This window comes from Prunus avium, chromosome 7 (genome assembly GCF_965620075.1).
Source record: "Prunus avium chromosome 7, drPruAviu1.hap1.1, whole genome shotgun sequence".
Lineage (NCBI taxonomy): Eukaryota > Viridiplantae > Streptophyta > Magnoliopsida > Rosales > Rosaceae > Prunus > Prunus avium.
In genome coordinates this window covers 37,924,927-37,940,778 of record NC_142290.1, presented here as the reverse complement: position 1 = coordinate 37,940,778, position 15,852 = coordinate 37,924,927, and the positions used below count along the sequence as shown (strand labels likewise).

Here is a 15,852-nt window from a genome sequence, read left to right as displayed (position 1 = left end):
AATAGCTATTCGTTTTCAACAATTTGTTACAAGTTGTGTTTTACTCAAAACATGTACAAGCAATCCACTTTCTTCTTTTCTTCCACAGATGAGTAACACAAATTTCTTAGGGAAAAAAAAAATGAAGCAAAATTGTACAAACAGTCAACCAGAAATCCATCATTACATAACAGCTAAGAACTACAGTTCGCATACACCCCAGCTAAGAGTTAACATACAGCTGCCCTGACCTAGATAAATTGCAGAAAAAGAACGATCTCTAATTCTGTGGACAAGTGAAACTGCACTTCTGGATTCTGGACAAGTAATTTAGACAGCAACTATAAATGACAACGCCGCATGATCTGAAGCAGCAAAAGTTTATATTAGACATCTACAACCACAATTGATGTAGTGAAGATTCGAGGTCAAATGGAATTTCTGAAGCAGGAGAAAAGCTCCTAGGACAGAGCTGATCCTTTGGATATCACGTGAAACACCGGCAACTGCTGGCCCTTGTTGAATGGTCAGCGATTCCAACCTACAATGAAAGACAAGGGGAAAAAAATTAAGAAAAGTGAGCATGACATGTTGGCTCGTTTTAATGAACCAAGTAACCACACAAAGTTTTCCAACTTTTTCTTACGCGCACGACTTTTGGCAACTGTCATACTCTTGACATGAGGAAGTTCTTTCTCAAGCTGAGCAAAAGTAGAAACCACATCAGTGTCCTTCATCATAACATATAGTTCCCCCAGATTGGGAACCCTTTGGAAAGAGAGTTCTATATCATCACCCTTATATTGGAAACTGGTAAGATTGGTGGCACTGAGTTCAATCCCCTTTAACCCTTCACAGAGGCTCACCACCAGCACCTTCAAACGACGAAGAGAATCACCTATGCACAATCTTTCTAATCCAAAACACCATTGCAATGTTAAACACTCAAGGTTTGAACAAGAAGAAAATATATGTGGCTCAACATGTCCAGCGAGATTTACATCACACAACACAAGAGTTGATAAGGTGCTAAATCGATCAAAAAAATCTGACTGAAGTGTGCATGAGCGCAAGGAAAGATGCCTTAATTTGGATTCTTCACCATGCAAAAGGAGCTGAGTAGGAAAATGATAATAGTCAATGATTCTCCAATCGATGCGCTCAGCTGGTTTGTCACAAGTAAAGGCAAGATCAAGATTTTCAACGCCCTTTCTAATGGCAAAACTAATCCAGTCATTGATCTGACGAGCGTACGTATTTCCAAAGCAACATGAAACCTTGAAGGAGACAACCTTCGTGCCCAAATGACATGCTAAGAATCTTTCTAGTCTTGCTAGAAAACAGCGCACTTTCCTCTTGCAAACCGTTCCAGGAGTTGAATCAGCTGGTGTGGAGATTATGTCATGCCAATCGAACTCGAGATTTGACATGTATGCATACATGTTCTTCCACCTACGTGATAATACGCTCGTGTGTACAGCATCCCTCATACTCAATAATGAGACAATGGTATGAAGAACATCATCTGGCAATTTACTGATGTGATCCTTGTCATTGATGTTGCACTACATGATTGCAGATCATATACCATTTTAATATAATCAACAGGAACAACTGCGCATTATATTAATCAACAGAAGAAGAGAAGAAGAAAAACAGAAAGCAGCAGCAAATTTTAACTAGGAAGATAAATTACCCCTAAAATTGCAGATTTTGTTTAATTCTCTGTTCTATAATTTCATTTTACTAAATCCAAACTTACAATATTGAATAAAAAATGGAACTTTCGTAACATGAATTCCAATTTCCAGTCATCTTAATTTGTTTCAAATGAACTATTCTAAATCCAAACTTACAACATTTACAAAACCCTGTTTCTCTTTTTCTTTTTTTTCGTAAAACAAAATTCTGTTTTTCTTGACTTGACCCGAATTTGCTAAAATTCTCGAATGAATCTTTAAAAGTTTACCTCAGAATTCCCTTCCAAATATGCTTGATTCAATTCAATTATAAAGCATATATTTATCAAATTAACAGCTGAAAATAAAGTACCTTTCTTGGACAAGAGTCTACTTCCGCTCCAGAGCCAGATATCTGACGCTTTCTCTTCATGATTTTGGGCTTCAAGAGCTTCGATTTTCTTATGGAAGGCCAGAGAGTACAGAAGCGCGCAAAGCCCTAGTGCAATTGTGCCAAAGCTTCGGCGCTCGAACACATTGAGTCAACAACAAAAGCCCTAAATATTTATCTGCCCAGAAAAGGAAAAGAAGCAGCAAACAAACAACGCAGGATGAGTGCACATATGTCCTCGGAGTTTACAAATGTCCGATCCCCATGCTACAGAGCGATCACAAGTGTTCTTTTTTGGTCTAAGACCGATCACAGTTCACAAGCTCGCCACTACGCACAAAATTTATTTGTATTTACCAAAGTTTTCTTTTTCCATTAGCAAAACACAGTAAAATTGTTTTTTTTAACACTTAACGTCTTGTAGCTTTACTGATTAAGAAAGAGCATACGAATTTTCATTCGTAAATAATGAAGGTTATTACAAAATATGTGTGTGTTACAATTCATATGATATTATATATATTTATTCATTAGTAGGTATATATATATATATATATATATACTTAAAATGAGAGTGGAAAATAGTTGTGTGTGATCGTGAGGGCAAAAATAAATTCAACATGCAGGAACTTTAAAATGAGAGACCGTACACAAACACAATGCGGCGCGCGTGCTCCGGCACGAACCCAGTTCTGTCTAGGTAGGGCTGTAGCCCGACCCAAATCATACCTATGTAGCCCACCTCCTCTTACCCAAGTAAGGCTCCTTTATGTTTTGTTTTTTTGTTTTTATTTAGCAACGTTTATGTTACTGTTGGGCTAGATGATTGTTTGCTTGATCGAATTCATTCATTCAGAAATCCATATACGCTCTGATAAGCCCACACTCACACCAAGAGATAAACCAGCCCACCACTGTTGAACCGAGAAACAAAAGACAAGGACAACAAAAGAACCAGCCAATTTCAATCCTGTGGTCATTCATGCATGGTTGATGGTTGGCCAATTGCCGATTGTCGCCATTGAACAATGCCAATAAAAGAGTTAGATACATTTTAATTTATTCACTCAGATTTTTTATATGCTTCCACCATCAGACATCAGTAATTGAGTAATTATGCATGTTAATTAAGTAATTATCATTTCATTTCATTTCGAATGATGGAAAGTTCACTTTAGTTGCTTAAAAAATCTTGGACCTCTCGATCGAGTCTCGACCCACTTGGCCATGTCCCATGTGCCATTATTGGTAGTATTGTACTATAGTCTATACAGATTAGATTCTTTTTGTTCCTTTCTCTACACCGGCCGATTTATCAATAAGAATGCTAATTAAGTATATATATCGATCAAAAATAAATTACCAAACATCCTGTGGCTGCCGTGCTTCATCAAACCACGACCATTAGATTTAGATCCATCAGTTACCAAAAAAGAAGAATTACTGCATGCGTTAGAGACACAACACCCGACAAAATCCAATTAGAAAGCACTAATATGTTATCATATACAGTGGCAGGCATGGCATCTTGTGCAGATGCTGATGAATGAATGTTATTTCCCTTCTTCCCATGAGAACCAATGAAGAAGACAACTTAAACAAAACACACAGCAACATCTGCCTACTGTTAGCGCTCTGAATTCAAAAAGAGAACACATGTCTAATAGCTAATCACTTTTTTAATTTATAAACCTTAATTAATTAGCCAAGCAAAGAGAATGTGCATTCAAAATTACGATGCCATGTAGCCCTATAGGTATAGCCCTACAAGTTATAAGATATATAGATGGATCCAGCCACAGAAAGCTAACCTAAACCAAGTAGATCTAAGTGGAGGGGATAATATTTTGTATGATCGTGAATATATATGTATATATATATATATATTGAGTTGATTCAGTGCAGCAGTGCATATGATTCAGTAGATGAAGTTCAATCATTTGGTTCTGAAGAGAAGAACAATTGGGGAGAGAGAGAGAGAGAGAGATAAATTTTTAAATAAATTTTAAAAAGAAGGTATTAATATTGCATTGCATGCAGGAGGAGACCGATCACATCAAGATGAGGAAAGCAGAATCACGGATCACACAAGCATACAAAAGCATCCAGCTAGCTAGCAAAGCTTCTCAATTCATGTCCTTCGTTCATTTATTCACCACTGCTTCTCATATCCTCACAGACTCACAGTCACGGATGTACACATACAACACATATATAGATTTATATATAGAGAGACCAAAATTTCATACACATATCATGCATATATACACACATACACACACACACATATATATATATATATATACACGTCTGCCTCTCTTTGATCTTCCCCACCATTCCTCTATTATAATTCTCTCTCCTTTCCTCAACCACCATTATTCCACATGCTTGCCCAGCTGTTCTGTTTTTCCTAACAGCTACCACACAAGTTTGTCCTAAAATTTTGAGGGCCCTATGCAAAATTTAAACGAAATCCCTCAATTTAATATGAAAATATTTATAAAAAAAATTGACAAGACTTAACACCATAAAACAATTTTTTTAATAACTAAAATTCATCATCTATTAGCATGCAATAGCAATCATAAATAACATTCATAAAAGTTTTAATGTTTCAATTTGAGAAAATGGAAGAGGAAAAAGACATGCACTTTTTTTGTTTCGTTTTGAGTGGGTGAAAACATACACTCCAAATTTTTTTGTTTGATTGGAGAAAACTTGTATATATTGCTTTCCTCTTCTTTGATGTGTTTCCTTTTTCTTTTCTTTTTTCTATTGTTAACAATTAAAAAAAAAAGTAGAAATGTAAAAATACAACTACTGAATGACACAATATGGACTCAAATCCAACTTGCCTACTAAAATCAAGGGGATGAATTTCTACTCAACCAAATACACACTTGTGTTACATTCCTGCACGCTCAAGTATATATATTACCTATAATATTAATATACATAATATACACGTAAAAAAATTTGGGACACTTAAAAATTAGGGGCTTGTGCAGTGGCACCACTTGCACACCCTCAGGACTGCTTCTGCCACACACACACTCTCTCTCTGAGCAGTCTGATTTGATGATCTGGTATATATGTAGTACGTGCGTGTCCTTAAGTTTTGAGTGTGACCAATGCAAGAGGCTGAGTTTGGACTTAATAGGAGGAAAAGGAACTCCGATTGCCTAGCTAAGCTTAGCTCCCTGTTACCATTTTGGGACGTACCAAAAGCACTTGCCATATTATCCACATAAACAATTATTTGAATATGCGGAAAAGGAACTTCCAATTTACAGCTTATACAATTCAATATGCAAACTGTTAATTTGACTAAAAAAACTTACCCTATTCCATCGACATGAGACTCGACCTTGTTATACAATAACATCGCATTCCATCAACACGTGAAGGGAGATAAAGATGACCTCCTTTCAAGTGGGACCTATACTTAAGCAATAATTAAGCATGTACTCGTCCTTAGATTAGATCTCCCTCTGTTCATGATCCATAAACTTAACTTTTATCCTTCATCTTCATGTGTAATTGATGATGAAATAATATGTTGAATGTACGTAAAACAGAACAACCCCTATATATCTATCTATATATCTATCTATCTATAAACCCCAAAGATAGCATCCACAAGCTACCAATGGCCGTACGTAGTGAGTGAGTGGCCATGATTGGCATCCAATAAAACAAAACTATTCCATCGATCCCCCAAGAAGATCACCATCCAAAGCTTAATTGTTAGTTTAATTAGGGGGACTAGCTACTACTCCTCTACTGGGACTTTTTCATGATTATAGTACAAAGTTAAGCATGAAAATCCATGTAAATTAACGACAAGATTATGAAACAATAACATAAAAAGAAAATAATGGCAAATGGACGCATGCAAATTTAAGGAGTAAGTTATGCCAACTAGCCAAGTTTGGCAGCTGCCTTTTGCTTTGCTAGCCCCATGTTCACGTGATGTGCCTCTTAGGGTTTTTTGTTCTCTTGCCCTCGTCACTATTCCTATTTAACATCCTCTTTCCACTACAAAAGTTTTACCTCATCTCATCATCACTCTCATCACTCTCATCACTCTCATCAGCAAAGAGAGAGAGAGAGAGAGCTAGACTACTGCGGTGAAGAACATGGCCGAATCCAGTAAGCTCCATGCTCTCTTCTTCATTTGCTTGCTCTTCATCTCCTCAGCCACTCCCATTCTTGGCTGCGGTACTTGTGGCAAGCCTCCTCCAAAGCACAAGCCTAAGCCTAAGACCCCCGTCGTCAAGCCCCCCGTCGTCAAAGTCCCTCCGGTCATCCCTCCCATTGTTAAACCACCAGTCACAATCCCACCCGTTGTCAAACCACCAGTTATAATCCCTCCCATTATCCCACCCGTTGTCAAGCCACCAGTTATAGTCCCTCCCATTATCCCACCCGTTGTCAAGCCACCAGTTATAATCCCTCCCATTATCCCACCCGTTGTCAAGCCACCAGTTATAATCCCTCCCATTATCCCACCTGTTGTCAAACCACCCGTTATAATCCCTCCCATTATCCCACCCGTTGTCAAGCCACCGGTTATAATCCCTCCCATTATCCCACCCGTTGTAAAGCCACCGGTTACAATCCCACCAATTATCCCACCCGTCGTCAAGCCACCGGTTACAATCCCACCCATTGTTAAGCCACCAGTTACAATCCCACCCATCACTGTCCCACCCATTTTGAAACCGCCAGTGACCCTGCCTCCTATAGTGCCACCTGGCATAATCCCTCCAGTCATAGGAGGAGGGCCACCGGGTAAAAAGCCTCCGAGTCCCGGGAAACCATGCCCTCCTCCTGCCGGGGCTCCGGGTGCCAAGGATACTTGTCCCATCGACACGCTGAAACTGGGTGCTTGTGTGGATCTTCTTGGTGGGTTGGTGCACATTGGGCAAGGTGACCCAGTGGTAAATGAATGCTGCCCAGTGCTGCAAGGGCTTGGTGAACTTGAGGCTGCCGTGTGTCTCTGCACAACTCTCAAAATCAAGCTTCTTAACCTCAACATCTTTGTCCCGATTGCTCTTCAGCTCCTTGTCACTTGTGGCAAGTCACCTCCTCCTGGTTACACCTGCTCTCTCTAAAAGAAATTAAGTAAGTATTTACACTAATTAATTGGTTATTTAAATTAGTGCTAATTACGTACGTACATTAATCTCTCAACCCTAGCTAGCCCCTCACTTGAGTATTTTAGCTTACCCCTTCCCAAGAGAACAAAAGCTTAAGGGACCAAAAATCCAAGCAATTTTGTTCTGTCCGAAGCAACAAAACATCCCATATTACTATATCATAGATTCGTAACATATAATTAAATTTGATGTCCGTACGAAGGAGGAATAAATGATGAATTTTTTGTTCTCTCTCTAGATCTATCCCTTTCGTACACGAAAACAAGGTTGCATGACTAGTTTCTTGAAAAATTTCTGTGATAAACATTGAATGTGATGATTTGATGGGATTGCAGGTTGCTAGGTTGATGGATATCCAAGGAGAGCTAGGGAGGGAATCGTCATGAGAGGATGTCGAGCTTCCCCTTGTTCCATGTTTAATCTTTTCTTCTTTAATTGGTATTGAGCTGATGCTTTGGCTTTGATCTTATTAATGTACACACCATTTGTTTTAAATTTGTTGCACGTGTGTTTTATCTCAGGAAAGCAATCAAACATGCTTTTGAATTAATTTTAAATGTTATATTCTTTTTCTTATTTCATTTTGGTTAATATTAATGGAATGAAAGCTATAGCTAGCAGATTTGCCCTAAATTAAATTAATTCAATGAAAAAGGTTGTGAACAAATGAGTGAGTTCACGCATTTGTATACCGCATTCTCATAGTGGCAGATGAGGTATACAACCACATCAATTAAAACTAATTTGACGTTTTCTTTTCTTTTTATGATTTAATAACTGGAAAGTAATAAGTCAATTATAAGTGTATGTGGGTCAACAGAACTTGACTTAGTTATTTAAGGATGAAATTGATAAATAAAACACAATAAAGTAAAATTAATTGACAGCCACATATAAAAACCTTGATGTAATGATAATGAAGCAGGTTGTTTTGGGATTTCTATGGGCTCTGAGGATGTGAATCAGTGCTGTTATTGTTTTCAACTTTCAACAAAGAGACAACAAAAACAAACAAATAATGAAAGAGGTCTTGAGTCAATTCAACTATATATCAAACTTTTACTGTTACCTTACTTTAATGGATTATCAGCCAAATCCCAAATTGATTGATGAGACTCTATCCAAGGATTAAATTGTAAACAGGCAGGGCCTACCAAAGAGAATAATATATTTTACTGTAACTTCTGTGAATTAGGTCAAATGTCTCATTCTCGACCAATTTCTACATTCATACATTTGCCTTTTATAATTAATTCAAGGTACTGAGATAACGATAATGAATTAATTAGGTTGATTAATCTTGCTGGAATTTTTTTAAACATGTATTAATATTATTATTTTTATTCAACCGTCACCTTCCTATGAGAAGGCTATGGAAATGGCGCCGAGAACTTCGCAGCTGGGATTAAAGCAGACGGGAGGGGACCACACTCTAATCCATTGCACGTGGCCACACCTCTTATCTCGAACAAAAATCAAGGAAAAATCTAGTGTCTAGTGTCGTGTGTCGTGTGTCGTGTGTCGTGTGTGTTGATTGGTTCTGATTCTGAATCTTCTGTTGTCTTGTATTGTACAATAGTTTCACGCCGACATTCTGTGGAATTCCAAAGCAAACTCCGATAAACATAAATTTTACTCATGAGAAATTCACCATAGCCATAGGCTCAGAGAGAGAGAGAGAGAGAGAGAGAGAGGGGCGAAAGATGAATTAATAATCTCTACCCATGAGTCAAATTATGATTCATATGCTCGCTCAATACATGCTAATGAGAATCCAAGGACAACAAAAGAAAAGTATCTCAGGCAGGCTGCATACTTGAACATTCAAATCCAAAGAAACAAGACAAGATGGTTAATGGCGAAATACTACAAGATTGACATTCAAAGGAAAAATGACTTCAATGGGAATACAGAATGAATAAACATTTTCAGTTCCTTTCTCTAGAATGAAGAGCGCATCATCTAACTATGTTGAACCAACTGGATTAGCCACTAAAACACAATCATCTAAATCAGAAACTACATCTCAAATATGAAAGGTGGGCTTCCGCACTAACCAAAACACAGCCACACCCCACCAATTAATAAGCCCTAAGATATGAAAATTTGAGAAAGAAAGAAAAAAAGAAGAACAGAAAATTTATTTCTGAATTGAACTATATATATGGTACAAATCCTCTTAGAAAGGATTGCTGATCTACCCACTAGAGCTTACCATTGAGAGGTGGGCCGGATGTTATGACAAGCCACCAGTACAATCAACCATCTACGAAGCTTTGTTCAATGTCAATCCACTAGGAAGGAATGTAACTCGACTACACTGTTTTAACTTGGCAAGAGCTTCTTGCGACTTACCGAGCTTGAGATCCACGTAAACTGCAGTCAAAGTAGCTTCTGGACTGTTGGGTACTATGGATAATGCCTGTGCAACAAACTGGCGGGCCTGATCAAGTTCACCTTGCATAGCGTACAAGGCAGCAAAATTTACATACAGGCTTGCCAGTGCCTCTTCTGGCTTGAGGAACACGATACCTAATGTGTATTCAGGGGAAGAACTTTTGGCACTCATTGATCCTCCATTCAACTCTTCATAATCAACAGCCCTGACTCCTTGCAATTGCTCAGAGTCCTCCTCGCTGAATGGCAAGTCAACGTTGTTACCTCCAGACAAATATGTCATCAAATGATCAGCGGCATCCTTTGCCCTGTTCAGCAAGCAGAGAGCCTCTGCAGCATACACATGACCTAGAAAGATGTAAATTCTTGAACATTCTGGAAGTTCCAAGAGAGACCTTGCAATTGACAAGGCCTTCATAGGATTTTCCAATTCCAACTCTACATATGCCAGATTTGCAAGAAGAGCTTGTTTGAGCAACAGATTTTCCTTGTTACGAATATCTGCATAGTACAAAAGGGAGTTCTGCACAAGCTCCTGAGTAGTTCCTGCCTTCTGCTCTTTTGCATCCCCATTTATGCCAGACTGGCCCAAGCCTACAGATAACGCAGATGCCTCGGAATCGATGCTGTGAAAGTTCTTGTTGTTTGAGTTCTTGGAAGATGCCACTTCACCTAATTCATTATCCTCTAAGAAGAAATTAGAGGGCAAAGAATTCTTACAATAGCTTGACTCAGAACAGTTCAGTAAGTACAGGGCATTAGAGAGACACTGCCGTGCAAGGGACATCGAGAGCTTAGGCTGCTGATCACTGCCCAAAAACAAATCACCTCTTTCTAGAGAACCTGAATTTCCATTCTTGGAAACCCCGTCTTCCATTACAAGTTGCCTCCACTTTCCATTGCCAATGACATAAACTCTGACTTCTGATGATGCCAGAGTGGTTTCCAATAATCCCTTCTCTAAAGCCATCAGACAGCACTCAGCAAATCGAAGCCACAACAGAGGCCGGTTGTAGAAAACTAAACCAGCCTTTTGAAAACAGCGAGCAGCAAGTAGTGGTTTCCCGCAGGCCAAGTACTGCATACCAGAGTTATATATAATTAGGAGGGAATTGTCCTGTGAAAAAGTTAACAGATTTAGAGGCCTGTCCTTCCGAAGAGATGAACAATTAAGCAACGCGTTGGAGAAGAATACTGATGCTGTGTGATATTTCCCAAGCTGATAATAAATGCATCCTAGATTATTGTTGATCATGCTTGATATCCTTGCATCTGTCCGATTACTAGATGCCATCAACAACTTGATGGCTTTACGATAATTACCACGAGCATATTCAAGCTGGGACTTCAAGAGGAGAGCCATAGAAGAATCTCTCCCGCGTGCAATATTCATAGCATGCTTCACTTCACGTTTAGCTTGCTTTAAGTTCCTAGTGAGAAGCAGAAACCGAACCTTGTAAAGTTGCATCTTAAGCTTCAGATAAACAGAAGAGACAGATATGTCAACTGGGTTCCTTGAAAGATCATTTGAAGATAAAAGAGCAGTTGGCTGTGCTACATCCATGTCGAAAACAGCACCATCATACTCGCCTGTCTCCTCAGACTCCAAGGCATTTGCATCTGAATCCAAATTGGGACCATCCGCGGCTGATGAATTGGTAGGAAGTGATGGAGACTTTGCAACTGGGTTTGCAGGTTGTTGCGACAAAGTGCTTCCACTGTCTCCTTGATTCATACAGCTAACACCAAAAGCTTTTTCCAGATAAACCAAAACATCCTGAACAATAGGAATTGCAATAAGAATCAGTTGGGAATCAAATCAACATAATACAAACATAGCATCCTTATATATACAAAAGGCACGATCACCAAATCGACAAGCTAACCCAACAGAAGCTAACCACCAATATAATCACAGCGCACATAATGAAGTGGGATTAAGCACCCTCGTACAACTCATACACAAGAAGACAGAATGATAGAATCATTGTTGAACAAATCATAACGAAAGAAGAGCTTCAACCATGCTTATAGTACAATCTACATTGCCGTTTGAGATAGGTTCAACCTTTAACCTCATCCAATCAACAATTGCATTGCCGGCGGCCAATATTGATGATCTAAAACAAATGGGGTTTAATTATATTTGGTGGAGTAACTCTGATGTTCAATTTTTATTTTTAACAAAAAATTTCTCAGTTTCGGATAAAAATGTATTAATTTTCTTTTTGATGGGAAACAGGAAGAAAAAAAAGGCAATGGTACAATTCCAAGGACAAGATGTCCTCTAAAGGGAGAAAACAACAGAAAATATTGAAGACACCTACACCAAAGCAACTACATAATATAGCAAAGAGAACAAGAGAAGTTATCAAGAAAAAAATAACTGCATTCCAATTTTTTAAATTGACAGAAAATGAGCTCTCTCAATCTCTGATTGACACCAATGCCCAAAAACTATATTAGTTTTACACAAAGTTTAAAAAACAGATAAAACAAGTTACAGATAAATAACATACAACACAAAATTATGCTACAAGTTTGATCACGCTTGAACCAGAAAAATATCGTCCTGAATAGTGCAATGAACATCACCCAATGTATCAAAACAGGCAAGTTCAACTCAGCTCAAATATCTAACATCATCACCAATGTTGTATCTTCACCTACAAACCCAATCATCCATTTCACAAGCCTTTCAGTAACCAGTCAACCTATAAGTTCATCGCAGTACAAAATGCTTGACAGACATTATATCCCAAAGCATTATCAGCAGCAAAAATTTTAAAAATTTATATATGATACACATAAATCCATTGAATACACCAAATTCAAGATGAACCAAGTTGGGAATCCACAGTGCAATTATATGTATTCAATTTTTTTGCAAAAACAACTTAAAACGACAGATTACAATTTACAACAAAAGAAAACTGAGTACCCTTTTTTCCTGTAAACCAACTTAAGAGAGAAATATCATCAATCTTCGAACAACAATGAATACCTAGCCACTGCTTCTCTTTCTCTATCCTCTGTTCATCTACAATCATTTATAGAACACAAAGCTGTACACTATTTGACTATTGACTGTACATTTTTCAAAAGCTCAATTCCACAAATATTTTCATGTATTACTAATCTAACATTCAAACTCTAAGAATGATAGAACTCAATGGACCTCGTGCACAATTATAAACAGAAGCAAAAAACTAACTGCACTATTAGTATTAGAACTTACAGCAGATTTCGTTGCATCATGGCAAGCCAGCCCAACATCCAGCAACAAAAGGCAAATATTAAGAGCAGTTTTCTGCACATAAATAAAGAAGCACTTAACACAACATTACAACTACAGATACAATATTATTTTAGGTAATAATTAATTTACCTCATCTATAGGTCCTCTATTTTGAAACAGAGGTTCAACGACAGACAATGCCTTTGCATATTCGTGAAGATGGAACCAGATAACTGCCTGCATAAGCCCAGTTTTGGAACAAAAGCATCCAAAGAATTAGAAGGTTCAAAAGATATATTCCTTTTTCCCCCTATGCTAACTCCTGGAAGAAAATATTCAACAGTTAACATAGACTGTAAAAATTATGAAAAGTTAACATACAATGTTTAAGGTAGCAACATATGTGTCAAATTCATCCATGTAAACAGCAGAAAAGGGATGTCCCATTGTACTACTTCCTCTGGACCCTCCAATATTGCTACCAGACTCCGCCTGTTCTGCAGATGCTCGAGCAAGCTCTTCACTTCGTTTCTAAACCAACACCAATTAAAAGAAATTAAGAATAGAGGTAAATCAAGATAAATTTATCATATGTACAGAAATTAACATGCCATGATGCTGATGCTTGCCTCAATATAAAAATGCAAAGTATCATTATGAAGGCATGTTAATGTACTGATGCCTCAGCATACTAATTCTATTCCTCATAGTTACTACAATTCAGTACTACCATAGCAAACCAAAATCCAAGATAACTAGAATTTGGCTACTACAATTCTAATATGCTAGTTTAGTGAGAAGTTTGATCTATTATTTGGCATTTTTTTAAGTAAAGAATAGAAAATATCTACTCTCTACATAAAATCTAGGCAAAGTGGGACCGAAATTCAAAACAATGGCACAAAACTAGTTGTCTAAAACAGAATTTCAAAATGTTAACCCTTGATAAGAAAAAACAGAGAGTGCTCCACTTAAAAGTTCTACCACTGCTCTCCACCCATAAGCACTGAAAACACACTCCACAACTCCTCAAATCTCCCTGTCAGAAACTTTATATATCATGAGGTAAACAAATCAAAAACAGTTTTCAGCATCACCCTAATTCACTTAGGTAGGATCACTAAAATGAAAAATCCAACTATAGAACAAGGGAAAAAATCCCATCACCTTTCATTTGAAAACCCTGTTAGTTTGAGTATACAATAACATGTTGCATGACATGTTATGTGCATACCTGTACATGTGGGATCAGTGGATATTATAAAAATATATATATATATATTCATATATCTGTGTTAGTGTGAGTGGGAAGAAAATGAGAAAAGATACCTTCACATCATTAAGTACATCAAGCAACCTCTTAGGATGTGAGCAACCATCTCGGTAGAATTCCGCAAGTCCGATATTATGAAATATCTAATAAGAATATCCATAATATACAAGATTATAAGGGGTACGCAAAAAGTTGATAAAATACATATCCATAAGCCATTTGAATTAAAATGCAGAATCAAGAGGCAACATAATTCAGTATCAATCTATGTCAAAAGAATCTTACAATTGTTGCAAACTGCTTGAGATAAGGATTGTTGGTGAAGCAAAGCTAGGGTTATTCAATCAATTACCAAAAAGAAAGCCCTATATATTCTTTATAATAAATCTGTACTGTTTATCCACAACATGAAATGATGTTCTAGATCACGCTATTTTAACCCATTCATTCCCTTATGATAGAATTCATTTCTTTGGTAAACCACATAATTATTTTTGTTTTTTATTTTTCCCATTTCTCAACACATTTCTACCATAAACCATTTATCCTTTATCCACCGAGGATATGTTTCTCGATATCCTTCACTCAAATGGGGCGGCAACCAGTTTTCTTCAAAGAAGATGATATCAAGCACAGCCTGTGACGAAACTATTTCGATAAAATATGTAATCCAGTCAAGATTTTAATTTAACCCGCATTAGCTTTACTACAATCTTATTAAGCAGCGCAATCCTATACGTCAAAAGTAGTTAAAATTCTGATACAAGATCTAACACAGACCCAAACACCAGCTATAATCAACTCAAAATAAAAACCCAATTAAAAAGAATCATTTCAGAAATTGAGTTTTAGAACATAATTACTTTAGCTTTGAAAAAAAAAGAGACAATTACTTTGGGATCATTTGGCTTCATCTTCAGGCACTCGGACAAGGCGGTTAGGCACTGATCGAACTTGCCTGACTGGAATTGCAATAAGGCGTCCTGCGCGTAAGCACGGGTTACGGACATGACGGCTTCATCCTCAGAAGCTGAAGAAGACCCGTCCCGATTCGCAACCGTTAATGACGAAGACGAAGATGAAGCCATTCGCAAATCGATCGATCAGAGGCCAGGAACAACGAGACCTTATCTAAATGCAATACACGGTTACAAATGAGGAAGATACAAGATCGATAAAGAAAAGATGAACCCTAACGGGTAAGGATAGGTTGGAATTTATTTAAAATCGGAGTGGGGTTTGGGGGTTTTCGAAACCCTACGGTTTGATTATTTTGCAGAGGAGGACACTTGTTTGAGTCTCTTTCGCTAAACTGTGCTGATTTGCAGAGAGAGAGAGAGAGAGAGAGAGAGAGAGTGGAAAAGGATACGACTATAGGCCAAACTGGGAGGGAGGGATACAGATAGAGGAGAAAAGAGAACAGTTTTCGGGGCTTCTTTTGTTGCTGGGTTTTGAGTCCGAAGTGATTAATTTTTGAGTGAAATGAGTTTTCGACAGGGCGTCTCAATTGGGCTTTCAGATAACTGTGTTTCTCTTTCTTTTTTGTCATTGTTTAATTGATGGGATGGGCCATCGTTTAATTTTTGAGTCAAAACGCTTTATTAACTTTCAGTTTTCTGGGGGTATGATTTAGAATTTAGTGATGATTTTGTTCAGCTTTGTGTTTCATCTTTGATTTGATTTTGTTAATGGGACTTACCTTTTCTATCCGGCCCGATGATTCAAAATGTTCC

General features: G+C 37.7%; 3 protein-coding genes across 5 annotated transcripts; 1 reads left to right on the top strand and 2 right to left on the bottom strand.

The window, feature by feature from the left end:
• Positions 1-89: 89 nt before the first annotated feature.
• On the bottom strand, positions 90-2,514 carry LOC110752590 (F-box/LRR-repeat protein 25-like). Of its 2 annotated transcripts, none has more exons than XM_021953274.2 (3): positions 2,032-2,514; positions 616-1,544; positions 90-520 (listed from the first exon to the last, which is right to left on the bottom strand). In XM_021953274.2, the coding sequence occupies exons 1-3, from the start codon at positions 2,089-2,091 to the stop codon at positions 361-363; spliced, it is 1,149 nt and encodes a 382-aa protein (XP_021808966.1). In that variant the 5' UTR covers positions 2,092-2,514; the 3' UTR covers positions 90-360. The 2 variants fall into 2 exon arrangements, with proteins under 2 accessions (XP_021808966.1, XP_021808967.1); XM_021953275.2 differs by having other exon boundaries at positions 357-520; positions 626-1,544; positions 2,032-2,508.
• A 3,577-nt stretch (positions 2,515-6,091) lies between these two features.
• On the top strand, positions 6,092-7,787 carry LOC110752609 (Bifunctional inhibitor/lipid-transfer protein/seed storage 2S albumin superfamily protein). Of its 2 annotated transcripts, XM_088244413.1 has the most exons (3): positions 6,092-6,721; positions 6,752-7,176; positions 7,547-7,787. In XM_088244413.1, exons 1-2 carry the CDS (start codon positions 6,189-6,191, stop codon positions 7,164-7,166), a joined length of 948 nt encoding a protein of 315 aa, XP_088100539.1. In that variant the 5' UTR covers positions 6,092-6,188; the 3' UTR covers positions 7,167-7,176; positions 7,547-7,787. The 2 variants fall into 2 exon arrangements, with proteins under 2 accessions (XP_088100539.1, XP_021808992.1); XM_021953300.2 differs by having other exon boundaries at positions 6,093-7,176.
• A 1,276-nt stretch (positions 7,788-9,063) lies between these two features.
• On the bottom strand, positions 9,064-15,619 carry LOC110752610 (Tetratricopeptide repeat (TPR)-like superfamily protein). Its single transcript, XM_021953303.2, has 6 exons — positions 15,013-15,619; positions 14,176-14,262; positions 13,228-13,377; positions 12,997-13,083; positions 12,847-12,918; positions 9,064-11,385 (listed from the first exon to the last, which is right to left on the bottom strand). The coding sequence occupies exons 1-6, from the start codon at positions 15,205-15,207 to the stop codon at positions 9,478-9,480; spliced, it is 2,499 nt and encodes an 832-aa protein (XP_021808995.1). The 5' UTR covers positions 15,208-15,619; the 3' UTR covers positions 9,064-9,477.
• Between the last annotated feature and the right edge of the window lie 233 nt (positions 15,620-15,852).